The 22,450-nt window shown below is 38.8% G+C and overlaps 4 protein-coding genes across 9 annotated transcripts in view; 1 reads left to right on the plus strand and 3 right to left on the minus strand.

Annotated features, from left to right (window-relative positions):
* The window catches only part of pkn3 (protein kinase N3), a 35,941-nt gene extending 29,903 nt beyond the window's left edge, over positions 1-6,038 (plus strand). For both annotated transcript variants that reach the window (XM_051696241.1, XM_051696242.1), the window contains 3 exons: positions 548-655; positions 746-826; positions 4,265-6,038. In XM_051696241.1, coding sequence (XP_051552201.1) covers positions 548-655; positions 746-826; positions 4,265-4,465 — 390 coding nt within the window. In that variant the 3' untranslated portion in view covers positions 4,466-6,038. The remainder of the gene's footprint in view (positions 1-547; positions 656-745; positions 827-4,264) is intronic.
* A 74-nt stretch (positions 6,039-6,112) lies between these two features.
* On the minus strand, positions 6,113-12,004 carry LOC127439938 (palmitoyltransferase ZDHHC12-B-like). The gene is made up of 5 exons (XM_051696243.1): positions 11,554-12,004; positions 9,757-9,893; positions 9,550-9,642; positions 9,313-9,479; positions 6,113-8,929 (listed from the first exon to the last, which is right to left on the minus strand). Exons 1-5 carry the CDS (start codon positions 11,648-11,650, stop codon positions 8,614-8,616), a joined length of 810 nt encoding a protein of 269 aa, XP_051552203.1. The 5' UTR covers positions 11,651-12,004; the 3' UTR covers positions 6,113-8,613.
* An 82-nt stretch (positions 12,005-12,086) lies between these two features.
* On the minus strand, positions 12,087-17,935 carry uap1l1 (UDP-N-acetylglucosamine pyrophosphorylase 1, like 1). The gene is made up of 9 exons (XM_051696480.1): positions 17,149-17,935; positions 16,793-16,997; positions 16,515-16,690; positions 15,798-15,970; positions 15,249-15,442; positions 14,687-14,827; positions 14,422-14,607; positions 13,676-13,742; positions 12,087-12,547 (listed from the first exon to the last, which is right to left on the minus strand). The coding sequence occupies exons 1-9, from the start codon at positions 17,435-17,437 to the stop codon at positions 12,458-12,460; spliced, it is 1,521 nt and encodes a 506-aa protein (XP_051552440.1). The 5' UTR covers positions 17,438-17,935; the 3' UTR covers positions 12,087-12,457.
* Positions 17,936-18,520: 585 nt separating this feature from the next.
* Positions 18,521-22,450, minus strand: part of LOC127440218 (calcium-binding mitochondrial carrier protein SCaMC-2-B) — a 33,883-nt gene continuing 29,953 nt past the window's right edge. For all 5 annotated transcript variants that reach the window (XM_051696692.1, XM_051696687.1, XM_051696688.1 and 2 more), the window contains 2 exons: positions 22,130-22,280; positions 18,521-21,917 (listed from right to left, as the gene is read on the minus strand). In XM_051696692.1, the coding sequence (XP_051552652.1) occupies positions 21,733-21,917; positions 22,130-22,280 (336 nt within the window). In that variant the 3' untranslated portion in view covers positions 18,521-21,732. The remainder of the gene's footprint in view (positions 21,918-22,129; positions 22,281-22,450) is intronic.

Below are 22,450 nucleotides of genomic sequence, written 5' to 3' on the forward strand. Positions count from 1 at the left end.
ACCATCTCAGTGAATTTTGTCTCCATGGCAGTGATCGATCGACGTATTACAGCAAGTCAGCATTGCTGACACATACATCAGTTGTCGCCGAATTTCCTTCACCTCACTATCCAAATTGCCTCCTGGGCTTTTGGCCTGCTGCTCGGGGTCTTGAGAACGTAAGTGTCTTTGATGTCTCCAGAGCCCGAAGATTCTGAATTCTTTGACATTTTGTTTTCCTAGAAAAGCTAAGAATCAGGGTGTATCAAGTCTCACCGGTTTATGACACAAAAAGTATTAAAACTAGCAAAGTGCGCAGAGCTCGCTGTTCACACGTCCGAACCTCGCATGGCGCCACACTACCATCCGTTGAAGACATTCTTGTCAGTTTCAGGTTTGGTTTTGTAGAGCAGTATAATGCAGTATAGCTGTACTTAACAGCTATTTCGTTTCAACTGTTTAATGCAGGTAAATGGGAGGAGGCACTGATTGATTGATTGATTTGATTTTATGCGTATTTAAAAATTGTGTAAACATGCTTGTGTTTGTATTTCTTTGTGGCTGCCAGTCTCCGTTCCCTGGTGATAATGAGGAGGAGGTGTTTGACAGCATAGTGAATGATGAAGTGTGTTACCCAAGGTTTTTGTCCCCTGAGTCAGTCTCTATTATCCAAAAGGTAACAACTCATTCCTTTGACTGAAAAAGTAATGAAAATGTTATATTCAAAAAATTAATTTCATTTTCTTACTTTATCTTCTTGTTGTAGTTGCTGCAAAAGAACCCTGAAAGAAGACTAGGAGCAGGAGAGCAAGATGCCATTGAAGTGAAGAGACACAGGTTCTTCCAGGTGACCATTAATAACCAAATTAATCTTGACTGACTATGCAAAGTTTTCTTAAAGGGATTGTTCGCCCAAAAATGAAAATTGTGTCATCATTTACTCACCCTCATATTGTTACAAATAATGGTTGACCGATATATCACCGAGGCCGATATTCGGAATTTTTTAATTATCGGCATCGGGCGATACATTTTCCCGTTTGACCGATTTGTTTCTTGAGGGCGCTGAGAATTGCCTGCTTACATGTAAAGCAACTGAGACATGTAAACGACCAGTCACGGTTCATTTGTTGTTACGTGCCATTGTGTTTCTAAAATAATAGACCGGTGTGCAACACAGTCTCATTTAAATGGTCCGCATATCAGAGCCACGGCAGACGCATTTGAGCTCATTATGTTAAAGTGCTCGCCTGTTTCATTCTCCCTCTCTATCATCAAGTTCCCTGTAACTTTTTGTCTAATGATAAAATCATATAATAATATGATAATAATATCATGTACTGTCTGCAAATATGCACATATCTTGTTTAAACAGATGTAATAAACCTGCCTCACACAACTTGAGCAGATTCAGCGCCCTGTGGAGCGCTCATTTATTTACCTCTAAAGCACGTGTTCTATCAGCCTCTCCTTAGCAGTTCCCTGTCACTTTTTACTTTCTTTTCTAATGATAAAAGGCAAATATCAACAAAACTTCTATTATATACCTGTGACGAGGAGGAGGGTGGGACCGTGACTACGCATGGCCGGCCCCCAATCGGGCTAATCAGCCGAGGAGAGGGATAAATGCATCCGGATGTGGCAGTTCGGGAGAGAGAGAGCCACACGTAGTTGCTGTGTGTGTGTTTGTGTTTTGTTTTCATTAAAATATTACTTTGATGCTTCGTCCGGTTCCCACCGCCTCCTTGCCCATTTGAACCCTGTTACATTGGTTCCGCAACCCGGGAAGGAGGTGGGATGCGCTGTCGTGGAATCCTCACCACTGCCGTCCACCCAAAGGAGCAGCCACGGCCGTCTGCCAGGGAACGGAGGAGTCACTGCTGGCCGCCTGGACGCAGAGGAATGGCCGCCATCCGCGAGGGGAGGAGGGGCTCGCTGCTGGCCGCCTGAAGCGGTGGAGCCTCTGTCAACGGCTGAGGGGCTCGCAACCGGCCGCCGGAACGTGGTGGGGCATTCCATCTGCCAGGGGTTGGAGGACTTGCTGCTGTCCGCCCGGGGAGGAGTGGCTGTCGTCTGCCAGAGGGTGGAGAAGTGGTCGAGGAACGGGCGACGGCGTGTCTGTGAACCGGCGAGCAATTTTTCTCTCTCTCTCTCTCTCTCTCTCTCTCTTACTGTCGCTCCGCCTCGCTCTTTCCCTCTCCGATTTTTATTTTTTATTTTTCTCCCCTTGTCCCCCTCCCCAGCTCTAGAGAAGTGGGGGAAAGCCTGCCATCTGCAAATGTTACAATATCATCTGCAAATATCTGGTTTAAACAGATGTAAATCACAAACCTTACGAAAATCCAGCGTTTTTTTTCCCTTTAAGCGCTCATCTTATATCTTCCTCTGAAGCATGTATTCCATCAGCCAGTATCAAAACTTCAGGATCAGGATCAAAAGTTCCTCTGATTCACAAATCATGATGGTCACTCTGTGACAATCCAAGCAGTCGATCTAGGCCGTTTAAACTGTCAGGAGATTGCGGAGCACGTGAATGCAAGTAAAAACGATTCACGTGTGCTATAAGTAAATGTCATATTCACTATACACTGTATGTGGAATTGATTTGATTCTGTATTTTTTTAGAAAATGTGATTGATAATGCGCACATGCCATACATGGTTGCTGGACTACTGTGTGTACTGTTATTTCCTTCTTCCTAATATATTAACAATTTCTTCATGGGCAAATAAATTATTTTATTTATTTATTTATTTATTCTCCCCAATTTGGAATGCCCAATCCCAATGCTTTCTATGTCCTCGTGGTGGCGTAGTGACTCACCTCAATCCGGGTGGCGGAGGATGAATCTCATTTGCCTCTGCGTCCGAGACCGTCAGTCCGCGTATTTTATTACGTGGCTTGTTGAGCGTGTTACCGCAGAGACATAGCGCATGTGGAGGCTTCGCGCTATTCTCCGCGGCATCCAAGCACAACTCACCATGCACCCAACAGAGCGAGAACCATATTATAGCGACCACGAGGAGGTTACGCCATGTGACTCTACCCTCCCTAGCAACCCGGCCAATTTGGTTGCTTAGGGGATTTGGCTGGAGTCACTCAGCATGCCCTGGATTCGATCTCGCGATTCCAGGGGTGGTAGTCAGCGTTAATTATCAGGCAAATTAATTATTAATATTTTATGATTAAACAGAAATCAGAAGAAACTGCTATCTACTATTTAAAATACAATATTGTTTTTTAGATTCTTTTTTACAAAGTTAAAGTTTTGTGTGAAATTGAGTAAATATAGTGCTAAATAAGAGTTTATTTTTTAGCAATTTTGTGTGTATGTTATTTACTATATTAAATTGTGTGATATATCGGCTTTGTATCGGCCTATCGGCCACACTGCTCTCTGGATATCGGCATCGGCCATTAAAAAATCCATATCTTGTCATGTAGAAGGCTGGGGAAATTAGATTAATTTGATAGAAAATGGGGCAGCTATTTGGCCTTCTTGGAGGGCTCTTGGGGAGGGGCAGTGGAGAGAGAAGTATAGTTTTATATGTGTGTTATTATTATTTTTTTTATTTTTTTGTGGATACACATGTGAGACCACAGGGATGTTTGTTGAGGGTCAGGGTGGGGTTGGGGATTGGGAGTGGTAATAATGATTCTGTGAATATATGGTTTGCTTTTCTTTGTCAATTGTATGAATCAATAAAAACTGTTAATCAGAAAAAAACTAGTTACAAACCCATGTGACCATGCATGGAACACTAAAGGAGATGTTAGCAGAATGTCAGCCTCAGTGTGGATGAGAGGCGTAAACGTAGTGAAATGAATGTAGTTTCAACGTGGCCTTAGGGGCCGTTTAGACCGAAAGGGTTATTGCGCAAAAAAAAAATGCTAGACGCAGCACAATGAATGGAACAAAACGCAGGTTTCTCAAGATGCTCTTTTAATTTGACACTTTGTCTTACAACGTGGCGCTCTTGTGTGAGACACTAAAAAACAGTGAGAGTCGAAGTCAAAGACATCTGTCTAGTGCATGTTTACACAGATAACCCCTTAAACACTATTCATTTATTTTATTGTATGAAAAAAAGATGCATTAAAAGTAAAAGTGAATGAGGCTGTCATTCTGCCTTACATCTCCTGTGTCTTTGACGGAAGAATGAAAGTCATATTGGTTAGGAACAAAAGGAGGGTCAATAAATAATGACAATGTTCATTTTGGGGTGAGCTATCCCTTTAAAGACTTCTCTTTTAAAAGAACACTATTCCCTTTTGCTCTCTGCAGGGCATAGACTGGGAAGCACTGTTGGCCAAAAGAGTCAAACCTCCTTTCCTGCCGTCAATTAAAGCCCCGGCGGATGTCAGTAACTTTGACGAGGAGTTCACACGCCTGAAGCCCATCCTGACCCCTCCGCAGAAGCAGTTCTTCCTCACGGCTGAGCAGCAGGAGTTCTTTGCAGACTTTGACTTCTCGGCGCTGCACTGACTTCCACTTGATTACACCTGGAGGGGTTGTGGCATCTCAAATCTCTACCCTCTTTTCACTCACTCTGTCTTCTTTATCCAATTACTCTCTCCCTGCAGTTATGCAGTCAAGTCAAATAAAGCTGGTCCCATGTTAAGCTGCTGTACGCTTTTTGTGAAACTGGCTGCAAATGTGTGCTTGAGCTCCAAAGACAGTCCAGACCATCGCTGGATTTTAAAACCAACAAAAATCATGTGATCAGCCATGGCCAGAACACAGCGACCGTCTCTGAGCATGAGAGGGTTCAGTATCAACTGTGAGTAGACTCAGTTCATGCCAAGCTTTTGACTGTGGTCCTGGGTTTGTGTGTCAGTTAAATGTACAAATTGTTATTTTTTGGAACTTGTCTTTTAGACCCCAGACCCATCATCTGCAAAAATGTAATGTTTTTGTTTTCAGTCAAAAACTGTTTAAATGTTACAATGAACTACGATGCCAAAATGTACTTGAACTGTTACTGAACAGGTATTGATTGTGTCAGACTAAGACAGGGGGCCAAATGCTGGGTAACACTTTACAAAACGGTTCTATTCATTAACATTAGTTAATGCATTAGGTATCATGAACTAACAATGATCAATATATTTTTACATCATTTATTGATCTTGATTAACATTAATTAATAAAAATACTATTTTTAATTGTTTATAACTAATGTAACTAATGGTAAACATTTAATGTAATAGTATATGTAGAAATGAACTTTAACCAAGATTAATAAATGCTGTAAAAGTATTATTCATTGTTAGTTCATGTTAAATACTGTGTGAACTGATTTTAATGGATACAGCCTTATTGTAAAGTTTCACCGAATGCAGTTTTCTTCTAGCTTGGTTTTTAAGGATTTCTGATGTGCTGATCTGAATGATAAATACGGCTAGAGAATCTTAAGCTCCTTATGTTCCACACTGTAACTATTGGAGTGTGCGCTCGTAGTGTTAGATCATATAAATTCTTCCATGCTCAGTCTATGTGATGTATGTTTATGTTAAACCTTCACATTTGTGTGTAACTTGGAGAATTTTGATCTCTGGTTGTCCCTAATCTGGGTTTGACATAACATTGGTGTCCCAGATAAACGTTGCTTGATGACTTTTGAACCAGTTCACCCATTTCAAATCCAGCTCTTTTAGTCTTGAGAGTGTTCAGCTGCAAATGGCAACCTGTGCACTATGCTCTGTCCTGCCTTTCTCTTTATAGCTCTCCGCTGGACAAATGTGCATTAAGTTCAAGACTATTTAATAAGGCTAACCATATTCTACTCTGTGTCTTAGCATATTAAGGTTAGCACATTCACTCACTAAGCCGATATTTAAACAGTCAAACTGTTTTTGCTCTCTGAAATTGACTTGACGGTGATCATTCATAAAAGTGAATGTGGTTTACTAATAATTTACACTGTGAACAAAAAAGACACTAAAATATTTAAATGAAACTTGCTATTTCTATGAGCCACATGAAGGACAATTACATATAAAAGTAAATGTAACTGAAGGAATGAATGTATTTTCAGAAATAAAATACAGTGTGACCATGTTTGTTCAGTTTATTGAATACTGAAGTTGCAAAATATTGAATCTTCAAGAAAAATTGCATAACTTTGATCAAAGCGTGCACAAATCATACATGAAATTTCAGCATTGATATTGATACATTAAAAAACAAAAATTTTATAGAAGCGATTTAATAAAAATTAAAAAGTATAAAGCTTATTGCTTTATATATTGTGCTGAGGACATTCTAACTTTGTTCTGTAAAAAGAACCACACTATAGGGCTGGGCGATAGGACGATGTTATCGGATATCGTCGATGTCTTAAAAAGATCCCGATGCATATTGTGAACAGACGATGATGGACAATATCTGGAAATGGCAAAACCATGGATCTGGGAAGTCGGCAAATATATTAATCAGTGGCCAGGGTGTGAAACAGCACCCGCCACCTGCCAAATGCGACGAGGCGGAATCCAGTTCGCAAGCTCCTCGTCCAAATGCAGGTATTTCATGTGCGGGTAATTTTCCTCATCTAACAGGCTGCAGGACGTCTCGGAGTGACACACGAAAAGAAATGCTGTTAGTCACAAAGACATGCACTTGAAGAAACACACTTTATTATATTTTTAAGAACAGACAAAAGAAAAGCCATCAATGCTCGTGTCTGATTCGCTGTGTGTTCAGAGGCGTGCAGCATGAGTCTGTCGCGTGGAACAGGCAAGAGTTATCAGTCTTTTTTTCTCTTTTATTCATCTGAAAACTGTTTGCAAGAATAATGTCATCTATGAGAATGCTGCAAATGATCTCCGATCATCTCAGGAGGTGCTGTGAATTTAGTTCACTTTATTTTTATTTTTTTAGCATGCATTGTGAATGCAACTCTGCAGGTTCAGTAATATATCTTTGTTTTAAAGAAACAAAGACGGAAGTGATTAAATGATAAAATAATACAAGACACGTTCACTTTGAACTTAAAATGTAGTTTTATTTTATTTTCTTTAGGCAGCATTAACTGTATTACCAAAATGCAATACACAAATTTGATAATCGATAAGTACACAAATTTGGCAGCATTATTTTGGGAACACAAGGGAATTTATTAGGCTTTATTATTTTGATTATTATTATTATCTTCACATTTATAATTGTCTTTAGTTCTTAATCTGTAGGTTATTTGTAATTTTCCACCTGTTGTCGTTGACGGATGCTTGCGTGATGGCAAATGGAGCTGTTTGAGATGGTAAATGTTTGTATTTGGGGAGGTGGTTAAATAAGATTTTTTTGACCACTTTATTTTAATTGCTTTTTTTCGTTTAAAGTGCAATTTGAATTTAGAAATGTCTTTTTTTATTATTATTATTATTTTTTTTTTATGTTTTTTGTGTTTCAATAAATGAATTAAATTTAAGCAAAATCAATAAAGCAAAAAAATTCACAGACCCTCAGCTGAGGGGTTGACGATCTAATCGGATATCGCAATATTTCTACGATATCGTCCAGCCCTACACTATATGGACAGCACTGTACTCAATTACCAAAAACATTTATTTTCCTGCACTGGCATCAAACATTCAAAGGAATATCACATTCATTTTTCTCTCTAAGATTCTGATATGTAATGGGAAAGGCCTTTTTTTTTATATAAAAATAAGTTTTGCATCTAAGAAAACAAATACTGCAATTTCTGTAATGTTGAGCATTACTGCACTGCTTATGTTTTGTATTCAAAATTCAGTTTTATTCTTTTAATATGCTGATTTCTCTATTTGCAGTGTCAATCTGTTCAGCGAGTGGAACTGAGATAATGTTTTTAGTAAATGCAAAATAGGTAGTTTTCATCTTGTATAAAATCACATTACAAGCACATTGAAATTTAACTACTGATGTAGAAAGTGCAATAGAAAATTATTTCACAAGAACTTCTCATTACCCTGTCTGAAATTGATCTTAAAAGCATAAACATGGTCTAGCATAAATGTACACTGTACACATAAACTGATAGTATTTCACAAGTTCATTAACACGCAATATTTGCACAAAACCAATGTTGATGTAACAATACCTTGCCATCTGCAGCTACTGTATGCTAGGCATTTTATAAAAAAGGTGATATATTACTGTTGGTCAACAGCTAGTTTTAAGTATCATAAATGGGAGAAGAGGATAATTACAAATGATTAGCATATAAAATTGAAAGATATTCAGAGGGAGCAGAAATATAGTAAATTAAGTACTAGAGTAATTATCACAATGTATTGCATTAATGGAAATCCACATTACAGCTGTGATTTTGTGCTTTTGCTATTCAAATGTGAAAAATTGTCAAAGTACTATTTGGAGAAAGTATCGATTAACATTAAACACCTGTTATAAAAACACTCATCATTCCATCTTATTTGATAAGACCTACAAAAATAGTTAAACATCACTGTAACTACAAAGTTCATGCACTTAAAAATCACTTTCAAAATGGAATGGGTCACTCAGAGGAGGGTATAGGCTAACTTTTAGATTGCAGATGCAGTTGGAACAGTTTCCACTGAAACATCAACTTTAATCTAGTTGGTTATTTGGTTATTCTAACTGTAGCTATGACTTCCAGGTGGAATTGTGAATTAAATGGGATCATTGCCTTGCTTAAAATACACATGCTCCCACACCACCGGTTCCAACACGCAGAAGAAGCCCCAGAGGTTGCGCAGGGTTCCTCGGTCAAAGGGGTTTTCGTCTATACCGCAGTGCTTGAGGTAAGAGATTCTGTGGCGAGACATGAACTCCCAGGTGGTGGTATTTAGGGATGCCAGGTACAGGTGAGACCCCAGGAGGAGAAGAACTGTCAAGGATAACACAGCCACCACTGCTGCCGCTCCCAGGAGCACACCGTTGGTCCTCAACCACAACTGCCATGTGGGGGCGTGACTGAAGCCCGACCTGTACAACAGTAGAGATTTAATGCAAACACGGCAGCTGGACTGGGAGATGTTCTTTAGCCCAAATTGAAGTCAATCTTTACTATCAAAATAGACTTTAGGATTGGGGGGGGTCATATGTTGTATTCAAGATTAAAGTATAAGAGTGTTGTAACTGAGTAGTATTTTATTAATTGAAAGCAATTCCCCCTTATTTTATTACATTTTCCACCATTATAAATGTGTATTTTTTTGCTTGACTTTTTTCCCTATATTGTGTTGTGGAAATGGAAAATGGAGTCTGTAATTTTTTCATTTCAAATCCGGTTTCTCCAATAGAAAAACTTTATATCTTTATTTTATTTTTTTATTTCACTTCGTTATACATAGCATATGATTACTCACCAGGCCATGTACAGTCCCCACAGTAAGACAATAAGCTGAACAGCCAGATAAAGCACAAACCAGCGATGGTTCCTTTCCCCCACACAGTTCTCTATCCAGGGGCAGTGGTGATCATAGCGACGCACACAGTGCTGACAGGTCTGGCAGTGTTTTGATCTCATGGGTTGCTATTTCAAAGAAAGATTGAATTTATGTACAGTGTAGTGCATCTTAATGGTATCGCGAACGACAACGCACCTGTACCAAGCAGTGTCCACAGCGCCACACCCGTAGGGACTTGGTGGTCTGAGGAATCATATCCTGTGTCTCCTCTGTGATACCAAGTGTGAACTGAAATACGGTGAGATGTATGTTGATATAAAAACTGATTACTCTGCAGTGGTGTACAAGCAGACTTCAGTTAGATTACAGGTAAAGTGGTTGTAGAAGGTGCCTGTAACTGACCTGCAAGTCGCAGTCATCAGATAGGACAAAACCGGGATCCATTAGCGAGACAGCAAAGTACAGCAACACAGACAACAGCACCAGCAGGACAAAAAAAACTGGAAGTGTGAGCTCTCCCTTCTCCTGTTTGCGGAAGTCTGCATGAAAACAGAATAAGGCAAAGTAGAACAGAATACAACTGTGGAACAGTGTAGTAAAGTGAAATAGAGTTTAGTAGAGCTAAGTATATTGGAATATAATAAAGTGGAACAGTGTTGTAGAACAGAAATATAAAACAGATTAATAAAATATAGAGTATAGTATAGTGGAATAAAATAGAACAGAGTGTAGTAGAGCAAAATCAATTACAATAGAGTAGAATAGAGTGTAACAGAGCAGAATATAGTACAGTAGAATAGAACATAATAGGGGAACAGTGTAGTAGTGTAGAATATAATGGAATAGAATATAACACAATAGAGCAGGACAGAGTGTAGCAGAATACATTTACTACAATAGAGTAGAATATAGTGTAACAGAGCAGAATATAGCCAAAAAGAATGGAACATGATTGTGGAACGGTGTTGTAGTTCAGAATATAGTGGATTAGAATAGAACACAACAGAGTGGGAGAGTGTGGTTGACAAAAATAGAGTAGAATAGAGTGTAACAGAGCAGAATAAAGTATAATAGAGCAGAACGGAACATAATAGAGTGGGACGGAGTGTAGTAGACAAAAAAATAAATAAATAGTACAATAGAGTAGAACAGAGTTTAACAGAGCAAAATACCGATCAGCCACAACATTAAAACCACCTGCCTAATATTGTGTAGGTCATGCCGCCAAAACAGCAGCAACCCTATTCTTCTCACCACAATTGTACAGAGTGGTTATCTGAGTTACCGTAGACTTTGTCAGTTTGAACCAGTCTGGCCATTCTCTGTTGATCTCTCTCATCAACAAGGCATTTCAGTCCACAGAACTGCCGCTCACTGGATGTTTTTTGTTTTTGGCACCATTCGGAGTAAATTCTAGAGACTGTTGTATATGAAAATCCCAGGAGATCAGCAGTTACAGAAATACTCAAACCAGCCCATCTGGCACCAACAATCATGCCACGGTCCAAATCACTGAGATCTTTTTTTTTTTCCCCCATTCTGATGGTTGATGTGAACATTAACTGAAGCTCCTGACCCACATCTGCCTGACTGTATGCACTGCTGCCACACGATTGGCTGATTAGATAATCGCATGGATGATTGTTGGTGCCAGATGGGCTGGTTTGAGTATTTCTGTAACTGCTGATCTCCTGGGATTTTCACACATTTTCAACAGACTCTAGAATTTACACCGAATGGTGCCAAAAACAAAAAAACATCCAGTGAGCGGCAGTTCTGTGGATGGAAATGCCTTGTCGATGAGAGAGGTCAACAGAGAATGGCCAGACTGTTTCGAACTGACAAAGTCTACGGTAACTCAGATAACCACTCTGTACAATTGTGGTGAGAAGAATAGGGTTGCTGCTGTTTTGGCGGCATGACCTACACAATATTAGGCAGGTGGTTTTAATGTTGTGGCTGATCGGTGTAGATTATAGCAGAGTAGAATAGAGCACAACTGACACTGAGTGAACAGAATGAAGTTGTGCAGATTATTAAGAGATCATCTAAACTTTAACTAGTAAAAGCTGAACGACACAGAAAGAGGTGGGGATAGCAGCTTTCTGTAAATAGCAGCTGCCATCTCCATAAAAAACAAGTCTACAGAAGAGGCGAGATATCCTTACAGTATAATGAAGAGACATGAAGAGCACTTACCGGTGTCGTGGAGGAAGAGAATCAACGTTATAACCCATGTCAAGATGACATGAGCGGTTCTCACCAGAAATCCTGATCCGAACACATTTTTAATCATCCTAGCATACTTCTATTTACACCCAAGCATGCATCTGCTGTATGCTCGTGATTAATTTTTTCAGCCTCATAGATCTCTATAGGCAGCTAGCTATGTTAGCCCGCTCATAATAACCCGTTACATTCCAGCTGTCGGTGAGCTCCTCCGCATCCTACGATAAATTCCAGAACAAGAACCATTTTTACGGCAACAAATCAGCTTAGCATAGATATTGAATGTTGCACATACAATGCAACAGGTTATTGCGTTATAATGCAATCGAAGCGCGAGACTTCTTTGAATACTGTTTCTTTCGCTCTAATAAGCTTGTTGATGCCGTTCCGCTGGTTAGATGTGGATGGGTTACATGTCACATTTCCTAATGGTCAGCTGCGGTCATGTGACCTTTTGAAATGAAACTTTGATGTAAAAGAAAAGCCGAGACAAAACATTCTCTGATCAATAAGTGAGTATTTGATTTTATTGATATTGTCAAGTATTACAAAACCATAGGCAATTACAAAACTAATAGATATTAATACAAAATCAAGTGTACTATAATGGGCATATTATGTATTTTACACTGATTCAAACATCATACAAAATTCATATTTGAGTTTTAATCATTAGTTAATTGTGCTCTGCCCTGTAGAAGAATTTGAGGAATCTCTGTTTAATATTTACCATATTACCTTGTTGGCAAAACAATCTGTTCTGCCCAAATGTTTTACTGGAGTGATAACTGATATGTAAACATCCCTTTAATTTCCATTGCATTGTAAAAATGTGCCTGAACATGATAGTACAGTATATAGTCCAAACAGCATCTTATGTAGTTTGCAAAAGATTCTTGGCTTTATTCTCATCAAGAAGAAATGGGGAATTTAAGTTCTTCTGTTGCAGCAGCTTTTCCAGACCCTGTAAAACACACAGGGTTGAAAATATGATGTGCCATAAAAGTGTACAAATGAAAAAAGAAGAGAAAAGATGGAGAGAGGGAGAGAGAGAGAGAGATACAGCTGTCTCATAAGCTGTCTCCTGAGAACATGAACTCTGCACTGACATCATTCGCTCTGTTTCACATCATGCTCCATATGTTCACACTTGAGATTGTAATCCTTTATTATTATTATTTTTTTTTTTTTTACTCTGGGCCAGTCATACCTCTTTTTGTACAAACCTCTACCCCATAATTGTATGACTCTCCTCAAGACTCAGATATTCACCCAAAAATGGAAACTTCTCATCATTTACTCACCTTAATGCATCTCAGATGTGTGTAACTTACGTCTGCTGAACACAATGATTTTTAGAAGAATAACTCAGCTCTGCAGGTCCATACAATGCAAGTGAATGGTGTCCAGAACTTTGAAGCACAAAAAAGAACAAAGGCAGCATAAAAGTAATCCATACAACTCCAGTGGTTAAACCTATATCTTCTGAAGCAATATGATAGGTGTGGGTGAGAAACAGATCAATATTTAAGTTCTTTATTCCTATAAATTCTCCTCCCTGCCCAGTAGGAAGCGATATGCACGAAGAATGTGAATCATCAAAAACAAAAGTGGAAGAACACTTAGGAGAGATTAGCACTTAGGAAGGCTGTTTGAAAGTGGAGATTTATAGTAAAAGGACTTTAATATTGATCTGTTTCTCACCCACGCCTACTGTATCATATCGTTTCGGAGAACATGGATTTAACCACTTTCATATCAATTACTTTTATCCTGCCTTTAACCTTATGATGCTTTTTGAGCTTCAAAGTTTTGGACCGATTGCATTGCATGAACCTACAGAGCTGAGATATTCTTCTAAAAATCCTCATGTGTGTTCAGCAGAAGAAAGAAAGTCATAGACATCTGGGATGACATAAAAATGAGTAAATAATGAGAGAATTTTCATTTTTTTGTTTAAGATTTTGTCTAAACATATTCAAAACGGTATCCTGAGATTATCCGTCAAAAACATCACTGGTTTACTTCACTGTTGTGAAGTAAATACTCCACATAGAACATAGAATACAACAGTAATGTGTCAAACATATACCTCGCCAAAGTATGATATGAAGGGAGAGATTTCGCAGATTGCTGGGGGGTCTTCATTCAGTGCCACACTGAAAAAAAAAAGAAAACAAATTCAGCAGTCAGTCATCACAAACTACACCCTCTGCTGTCTATCCCTTTGAACTGCCTCAAAATGTAAGGGTAGATTTCTTTTAGGCATATTCCTAAACCTTTTAAGTTAAGCCTGTCAGAAGGTATTGGATTCACAACGTAAGGTTAGAGAATATAGTTGATTTCTAGACATTTCTAGAGCATATCCAGTTCTACATTCTGTGTTGTCCCTCCATCCATCTTCTATAGCCACTTATCCTATACAAGGTTATGCTGGAGCCCATCTCAGCTGTCTTGAGCCGAAGGTGGCCAGACAAACACATTCAAACTCTCACTTACACCTACGAGCAATTTAGGGTCTCCAATTTACTTGACCTGCATGTCTATGGATTGTGGGGAAACCTGGAGCACCTGGAGAAAACCTCACACATGCAAATGCCACACAGAATGGCCCAGACTGAGCCAGGGACTTGAACTGGTGACCTTCCTGCTGTGAGCCGACAGTGCTTCCCACTGAGCCACCGTACCGCCCCTATTCTGTGTTGTGTAATGATGATCCCTTTTGAAGCATTAACCTTTTTCTCTAAACTGTAGTTCACATGGTTCAAACCAACTAGATTTCACAAGTAGATTTCATTCATTCTTACTGATATCATAAAGGGCATTTTGTGTTCCCACCTATGTTTTGGGGTGATGGGATTATCTTGCTCATCCAGGAAGCTTCCACCAGCTGCCAAAACCCAGCGATAATGTTGTGCTAACAAAGATCGGCGAGCTGTGGTTGGTGTGTCCAGAGGCGCCCCATCAGCATTTTTCAGGGGTGAAAATTCCTCCTCTCTCAACACCTCAAAGGCAACAAATTTCCTGCAAAAAGAGATGATGGTAAGGGAGATAGCGATTCCCAAATTTGTCTCAGTGCCAAAATTATAGCAGTAAATTTTACTTTGAGAACTGGAAGACGTCAAAGACAAATTTCTCCATTTTGATGCCATTGGGCTTGGTTGGTTTCACCAGATTTCCCTTTCCATCCACAAATGGCACCTTCTTTAATGCCACATGCTGCTTCAGCTGACTTTCAAACTTTCTGGAAGAAAAAAAAGTATTAAAATAATAAAGTATTTTACACAGAGAGCCATGTTTGCGTCAAGTCAATACATTGGTAATCCTTTAAAAAAATGCAAGTGTTCTGAGAGCACTGCCATTTCCAAGTGCTTTCAGGTTTACAAACTGCCACTGCAAACAGTTGCATGTAGACATTAGGTGTCCTTGTCATTAGACATCAACTAATCTTGTACCTATACAATGAATATAAAGATACTAACTCTTGATATTAGGAGCCATATTCATTGTTATTACAAAATATTATAACAAAATCTGGCTTATTTTTAACGTGACAAAAACTCACTAAAGCAAAACCTGTCCTTTCTGTACAATGGAAAAATGGCCCTACAAATTGTGAGAATGCTAATATATTTTAAAATTGAAAAAGCATGTCGGCCACATACTCAGCCACTTCCTTTAAGAAGCCTCTGGTAAAGAAGTGGTTGCAGATATTTCCAGCACTGAACAGGAGCTCTCCTTCTGGGCCTCGCAGTTCTGCAGTCTCTGGCTGGATCTCACTATACTCTATTACCTGATAGAGACCGTCTACACGGCACACCACTCCAACAGGCTCTGCAGGATAGGCCTTATCCACCACCTGCCCAGAATGAAAAGCAGTTCAGCCTCCATTAATCTAACCTATATTTGGGGCATTTAGATGATAATATCCTTCTATAAGATGGACCGAATGGACCCAAGAACCAGAGCAAACCTAGAATCCCTATTTCTAGATGCCACTGTTATTTTAAAATGTAGAAAATAATATTTAGGAGATTTCATTATCGTTTTAAAGATTTAATGCATCAAAACATATCTTTCTGTAATGAATGTGCAGACTTCTGTATTGACATAGCTAGTCTAGTCTGGCAGAAGGCCAAAGAAGCCTTCCAAAATTATGCAAACTGTTCTACAAATAAGAACTGTAAAGTTAAGAGATGGGTTCTAATTTTCACCTTGGCTCCACAGTCTGCACCTTTGTGTACACAAAAGCCAATGAAGATTGGGTCTGCCATCTTCACCAGGATGTTGTCCACACAGTACACATGAAGATACTCCACTCCCCTCCTCTCCATGTCCTCTAGAATCTTGTTGTCCACTAGGGCACGATAGAGACCACCATTTCCATCTGAAGAGGCCATTGACATGGAGATGCAAACATCAGTTTTCGTATAGACACTAGTAATAATTATACTGATTTGATTGTTGATGATTGTCGTATGATGAAAATACTGTTTAAATGATGCAACACATCATTGCAATAGGCAAAAGTGCAGCTCTTTGAGGCTTCCCTGCTAATCTAGCTTAGACCAGCATGAATGGCAGATATCTGCTGGTTAGTGCTGATTTGGTGCTGGTCTGACTGGTGGACCAGCACAACAAAGCTGTTCATCAGCAAAAAGCTGGTGAAACTGTGCGACCAGCATGATCTTTTGGATGACGCTTGTTTACCAAGGAAGTATTGCTGGTTAAGATCATTAAACTGGAGGAAACACCAGCATCAAAAACACAATATTTGCATGCTGGTGAACAGCTCTTGTTAAAGTTGTCCTTTAAAACTGCCAGGCTGTTATTGTACAGTAAATAAGAATTCTGACTGGCCTGGTTAAATAAAAAAATTAAAAAGTAGCCCTAACTCAACTGATCAAAGAAGACAATAAATGGTCTCTGACCCGGTGCCATGGCAATTTTGTTCTTCTTCTCCATGATGATCTTTCCATCAAAGCCCACAGCTGGTATCATCCTCTGCTCAAACATGATCACGTTGGATGGACTAAGACCAAAGTAGCCATTGTCTTTGAAGAACTTCTCTGTGGGCCCCAGGGTGAACTCGCTGGTCATTATGTACCTGTTGACAAGAGCGGGCAATGTATGTTTCTCTCTCTTTTGCTTATATTAATGGTTGTTTATGAACAAATTCATAAGAATCGTGCAACTGAAAGAACCTCACCATGCTATTGTGCACCTACAACCATGCTTCAGATTCGCCAGCTCTTGCACCTTCTGGATACGCTCTGCTTGGATTTGGTACAGGGTTTTCCCACTTGGAAGCCCAACATTGTACATTCCTTTGGGGTATGACACCCCAAGTCGAGTGCCCTGACCACCAGCTAACAGCAGAACAGCCACTCTGTCCTGTGAAATCTGCAATAATCCTGAAAAAGGTATGTTGATGGTAAAAAGATTAATGTCTTTTATATAGTCATAATAAATGTCATGTTACTTTTGGCAAAAGTACAAAAATTTATAAAAACATTATTGCTCTATTTTATTTTTAACATGTTAACCATGTTCTTGCCAATGTACCTTCATCACCCCATATTTGAAGTGTTTCTTTGTCACTTTTACGCACACTTCCAATGAACTCTGGAGGAACGGGCTCCATCCGGGCGTCAAGCCGTCCATCAGCACTCGATTGTCGGCTTGCAGCCGCAACAGCAGCCCGGCAGTGCCGGAGTAACTCTTCAGGCTCAAGCTGAGAGATCTCCTCCAGAAGCGAATCCCTTTCTTCTGCAGATAGCTCGGCCCAAAATTGTAAAACATGGCTCTGCCCTGCACTTTCTAACCTCGCTTTAGCTTCCTCTAATGACAACATCTTTCTCTACTGGAAAATACAGTTTAATATAATATTAACACAGTAACACAATTAACAAGACCTGTCAACAAACCCCGAGTCGACTCTCATCTGCAGAGCTTCAGTCCTGTTTTCCACTGCCTACAACTCGTGATCGATGTGCGGTTAGTAAAATAAACATACCTCTGGCATTAAATAGGTGAAACGACAGAAAACTACTGTGAATGCATATCGTTTACACGAGCCATTTCGGAACTCCCCAAAAGGCACATTGTGGCTGTGTCTCAAATCCTAGTGAGCTACTTGATCCTAGATAGTATTTTTGGAGATCGTAACCGCGTTTAGCTCGGCTCACAGTATGGCAAGCCATTCTAACATTTATTGATCACAGTCAATGACAGCTGAGCTGAGTCGGATCGCGCCTGTGATCCCCAAATATTCTTCACGCACCAATCCCACTATCCCAATGTCCCACTAGCTGTCTAGGAAGCTAGCTAACTAGGTGTTGAGATACAGCCAGTTTTTGCACTAGGGCTGCGGATGAACGACTTCCTCAGACTTTTAACCACGGTCATGTGATTAGGCCTGCGCTAGTCTGCTGAGTCCCTCTTTCCCTATCTTAAGGAATTCACATTCACAATATCAATGCACAACTTTTATATAATAATAATAATAAACTGGTACTGATCAGCAGTCCTTTAAAGCATAATACTGACCCATCAAATTACACAGTCTAGATTATATTTGAAATGTTCACCCAAAAGTGAAAATTCTCTCACTTTTTACTCACCCTCATGCCATCCCATGTATATGACTTTCTTTCTTCTGCTGAACACAACCGAAGATTTTAGAAGAATATCTCAGCTCTTTTGGTCCATTCAATGCAAGTTAATGGTGGCCAGAACTTTGAAGCTCCAAAAAGGACATAAATGCAGCATAAAAGTAATCCATACGACTCCAGTGGTTTAATCCACATTTTAAGAAGTGATATAATAGGAGTGGGTGAGAAACAGATCAATATTTAAGTCCTTTTTTATTTAATGTTATTGTTTTCTTTAAAACTGGTGATTTGAAGCCTTACACAAAACCTCACAGGACAGTGTAAAAGAATCAAGAATAACTTTATTAAACCTAACAATTATAAACATTTTTTACTCTACATCCAATGTATGCATTCTACAGAGGACAATACAGTTTTTTTTTTTTTTTTTTTGTCCAGTAAACAGTTTTGCATTGATTTGCACATCTCAACATCAACTAAAACTTCACCGATGTGTCATCACATCTAGATATGTTTTGCAGTAGAAATATTTGGATGTATTTTAGCATGTGTGTTTTTGACACTTAGGGGACCCCAGCAACAGTACATATTGATATATACATGTGGCAAACAGTGTGCATTTAAACTCGCAGAAGGCGTAGCATGGTTAACAAACAGCAGAACGGTAAGGCAGATTTGAGGCAGTCTGATAGAGGGGCATTCCTTGATTGTGTAGAATGGCAAAAACACATACAAATTTAAAGCCTTTAGTCTCAACATAATCATGCAAAAGGGTCTAGCACACAAGACCAGAGTGGTCCAAAGATTTCTCCTGTGAGAAACAAAAAAAAAAAAGGTGCAAAATGCAAAACAAGAAACTTTGACAAATAGAAGCTGCATCCATTGAGACAGGCAATACAGCTTTTAAAGCCCTGTAAAGACTCTACAGTGCAATTTGTGCATATTTAGACAAGACACATACATGCATTCCAAGGGAATCAGGCCACAGCTTAGTTCAGTTCAGCCACCATCGGGATTTGGAATAGGGGCATGGGGTAGTGATTGCGCTTGCCATTTTTCACTAATCTAAGCCATTCTTTTATTATTGAGGCTGGTATTTGGACAAGGCAAACTGTTCATATGTCTTCACAAACTGAAACTTTCCATACAAGTTATATACATGCAGACATTCCAGCGCTCAATAGAAAAGAGTCTCAGAAGAATCTGCAACACATAACTACAAAGGAGTGTCTAAGACCATTAAATTCTCCCTGAGAATTAAATCTTTAGAAAAATATTTCAGTTTGTCACTTAATCTCCTCCTGTTTCCCCCTAAAGAGTCTAAAAGCAGCGTTATTTTAATGATAAATAAGGCAACTATATGAACACTAAGGTCTTGTAGAATTACATAGGGCGACAACCCATATAACTGGTGGGTTTTAGGTTTTGACATGCAATAGCTGTGAGAGCAACTTCTTTTTCTTGTTGATCAAAATGTACATAATAAACATATGGGTGCCCAATCTCAAATTATGCCATCTTCAAATATAGAAGATATTTATCTGCTGTTGCAGAATAGACTCATTAGCAACTATTTTTTTTCAAAGACATCCTGTGTCCCAGTCAAAAAGTGTTTTCTTTACAACGACCGAAGCTTTTTGCCTGAAAACAGATACAATAAACATAAATGCTGACAATTAATATCTTCTTAAAATTAGATCACAAACACTACAACTACAGAATACTATTATTCCATTCCACTGTAAACCCTCCTATGAAAATTCAAGTCTGATTTAGTTTTACTAAAACAAAGTGCTTAAATACATCCTTGACTAGAAGTGAGTACAAATCAGAGCGTTATATTCATGTTTGAAATACTTGCAAACTAATACTGGTGGGAAATATATTGCAAGAATATATCATTTACATGTGAATAAACTATCATTTTCTAAATGTAAAACAAATTAAGTAGTTGCATTTCTTTCTCTAACTTAAGACTGGACAGTATCTTCTTAGACAAAGAACTCCACCCACTGCATTTAAGATGGTGTTGAATTCTCAAACCTATGTAACATCTAATTTAAACAAAACAGAAAAACCTGTTTGAACTTGATCTACAACAGGACTTAATACTGAACTGTCCCAAAGTAGCCGAATTAGAACCTTAAGCAACCAGTGACTTGATTAGTTGCCAGCCACCATGGAGTGTGTGTGTAAATGTATAGTGTTCTTATTTTTAAGTAGTCTTCATTTTATAGTGACCATAGCAATCAAAATGAAATAAATAAACAACATAGAAAAATACATTCAAATTGAATGTCAAAAGGCCCTTAACAATATAATTAGGACCATTTGAAGGATAAGACACATCAGTCTTTAAATGAGATCATTCAAATATTTCCCTGTATTCTCCTTGTTGTAACAAGGTTGTATACACACTCTGATACACAATCTTCGTTTCAAGATGCGAGACACTGGCATATCAAGTAATCTAATAATAAAAGTGAGTTGAGACATCAGATGAATAATTATAATAATACATTTTATAAACAAAATGCTAAATATCTGGGCAATATCTTATACAGTAGTGTCAATGACTGATCAAGTCCTTTTCTTATTCAATACTGCTGTCCAGTGAAATGATTAAGTAATCTGCAGAGACCAGGTCTGGATGATTAGGACTATGTCTTCCAAAGCCTTTAGTGCATAAAATTCCAGTTGTCCAAACAATAACATTTTGCACATGCTAAATCAAAATCTATGAATATATCAGGTGTCTGGTCCTTCTGTACAGGGATAGTTCACCCAAAAATGAAAATTGTCAATTTTTAATCACCCTTATGTTGCTCCAAGAATTTCTTTCTTCCGTGAAACACAAAAGGAGATGTTAGGCAGAATGTTAGGGACTGACAGCCTCAGTCACCATTCATTTTCATTGTTTGGGAAAGAGCACCCTCAACATTCTTTAAAATTTCTCCATTTGTGTTCCACTGAAAAAAGTAATTCATACAGGTTTGGAACAATATGAGGGTGATTAAATGATGGCAGAATTGTCATTTTTTGGGTGAACTAACCCGTTAAAGCAGTTTAAAATAAAGCAGTCTTGCAAATTCTTTGTCCCTAAAAAACAAAAAAACAAAGACAAACCAAATGTGCCCAGATAACAAAAACCTTGATCTTTCAAATGACCTCAAGCATGCAAGAGGGTAGTGTTGCAATCCAGTTCAAACCCCATTTTGAAATGCCACATTTTACTCACAGCTAGGATTTTATTTGATGTAGAGGTATCGATCTTTATCTTTCTATGCTTTTAATGATGTCCCTGCTTTTATATACTCCAGTTACTCTACCATTCAGTGATCAAAGTAAACCTCAGGTCTTTGATACGATGGTTTTCCCTTTAACGTATGTTCTTTCTTGGCCAACGGATGCTACACTTCCACTTGAGAGCAAACTGTCCCTCTTGGACAATCTCTTTCTTTCGTCCAAAAGAAAATTTGAGAGGAAAAACTAAAAACCAAAAACCATTAAGGATTTAACAGTCTTCTGACACCCCTCACCGCGACTGGACACCAAGGGTTATCTTAAGGTTCTCATACACCACATAGCTGATGCTGACAGCAGGAATGACCTTCATAAAATTGGGTGCCAAGCCTCTATAGAGTCCAATAGCGCCCTCTGTCCGTATAATGTGCCTGAAGAGACCACTCATGGTCATCTGTGGGCCACCTTCAAGAGAAGCTGCAAACCAATAAATGCATAGGACAATCAATCACAGTTTATTTAGTAATAAATGTAATACGTTTTAGTAAGTGAATTAAAAGCAATTAAACTGAATTAAACATTCAGAAACTACAGCAGTGAACAGAATCATGTACAAAATGATTACTGTAAACTGTACTATGTAAACTAGAAGCCCTGCAATAATTGTATTTGAGAGTTTAACAACTTACCTTGAGCTTGCATGCGTGTCCTCACTAAGGCTAAGGGGTAGCTGGCTAACTGTCCACAAGTACTAGACATTGTACCACAAGCTAGTAGTACAAACACACCCGGATCGGCACTGTCTGTGGCAAACCTCTGCAGCCACGAGTTCTTTAGTGTCTACACACAGGAATAAGAGAAAAATGAGAGTTTCATTTTGCTTGAGTATAATTAAAAAAGTCTATTTGGTGGTAAAAATGGAAAACCACTTCACCTTTTAATACAACTAATATCCATCACTAGACTTTATTTGTTCTTGAGTTCATTTGTTTATTACGTGTATATGTGTG

The sequence above is a fragment of the Myxocyprinus asiaticus genome, chromosome 4 (assembly GCF_019703515.2).
Source record: "Myxocyprinus asiaticus isolate MX2 ecotype Aquarium Trade chromosome 4, UBuf_Myxa_2, whole genome shotgun sequence".
Taxonomy (NCBI): Eukaryota; Metazoa; Chordata; class Actinopteri; order Cypriniformes; family Catostomidae; genus Myxocyprinus; species Myxocyprinus asiaticus.

Bases quoted from the DNA above. Each gene is read 5' to 3' on its own strand.
- LOC127439938 (XM_051696243.1), bottom strand. From the start codon at position 11,650: ATGATTAAAAATGTGTTCGGATCAGGATTTCTGGTGAGAACCGCTCAT. The intron at 9,643-9,756 runs GTCAGTTACAGG...ACCGTATTTCAG, and splicing joins CTGATGACTGCGACTTGCAG to TTCACACTTGGTATCACAGA. The intron at 8,930-9,312 runs GTGAGTAATCAT...ACTGTTGTACAG, and splicing joins TGGGGACTGTACATGGCCTG to GTCGGGCTTCAGTCACGCCC.
- uap1l1 (XM_051696480.1), bottom strand. From the start codon at position 17,437: ATGTTGTCATTAGAGGAAGCTAAAGCGAGGTTAGAAAGTGCAGGGCAG. The intron at 16,998-17,148 runs GTACATTGGCAA...TACCTTTTTCAG, and splicing joins TCAAATATGGGGTGATGAAG to GATTATTGCAGATTTCACAG. The intron at 13,743-14,421 runs GTGGGAACACAA...TTTTTTTTTCAG, and splicing joins CCCATCACCCCAAAACATAG to TGTGGCACTGAATGAAGACC.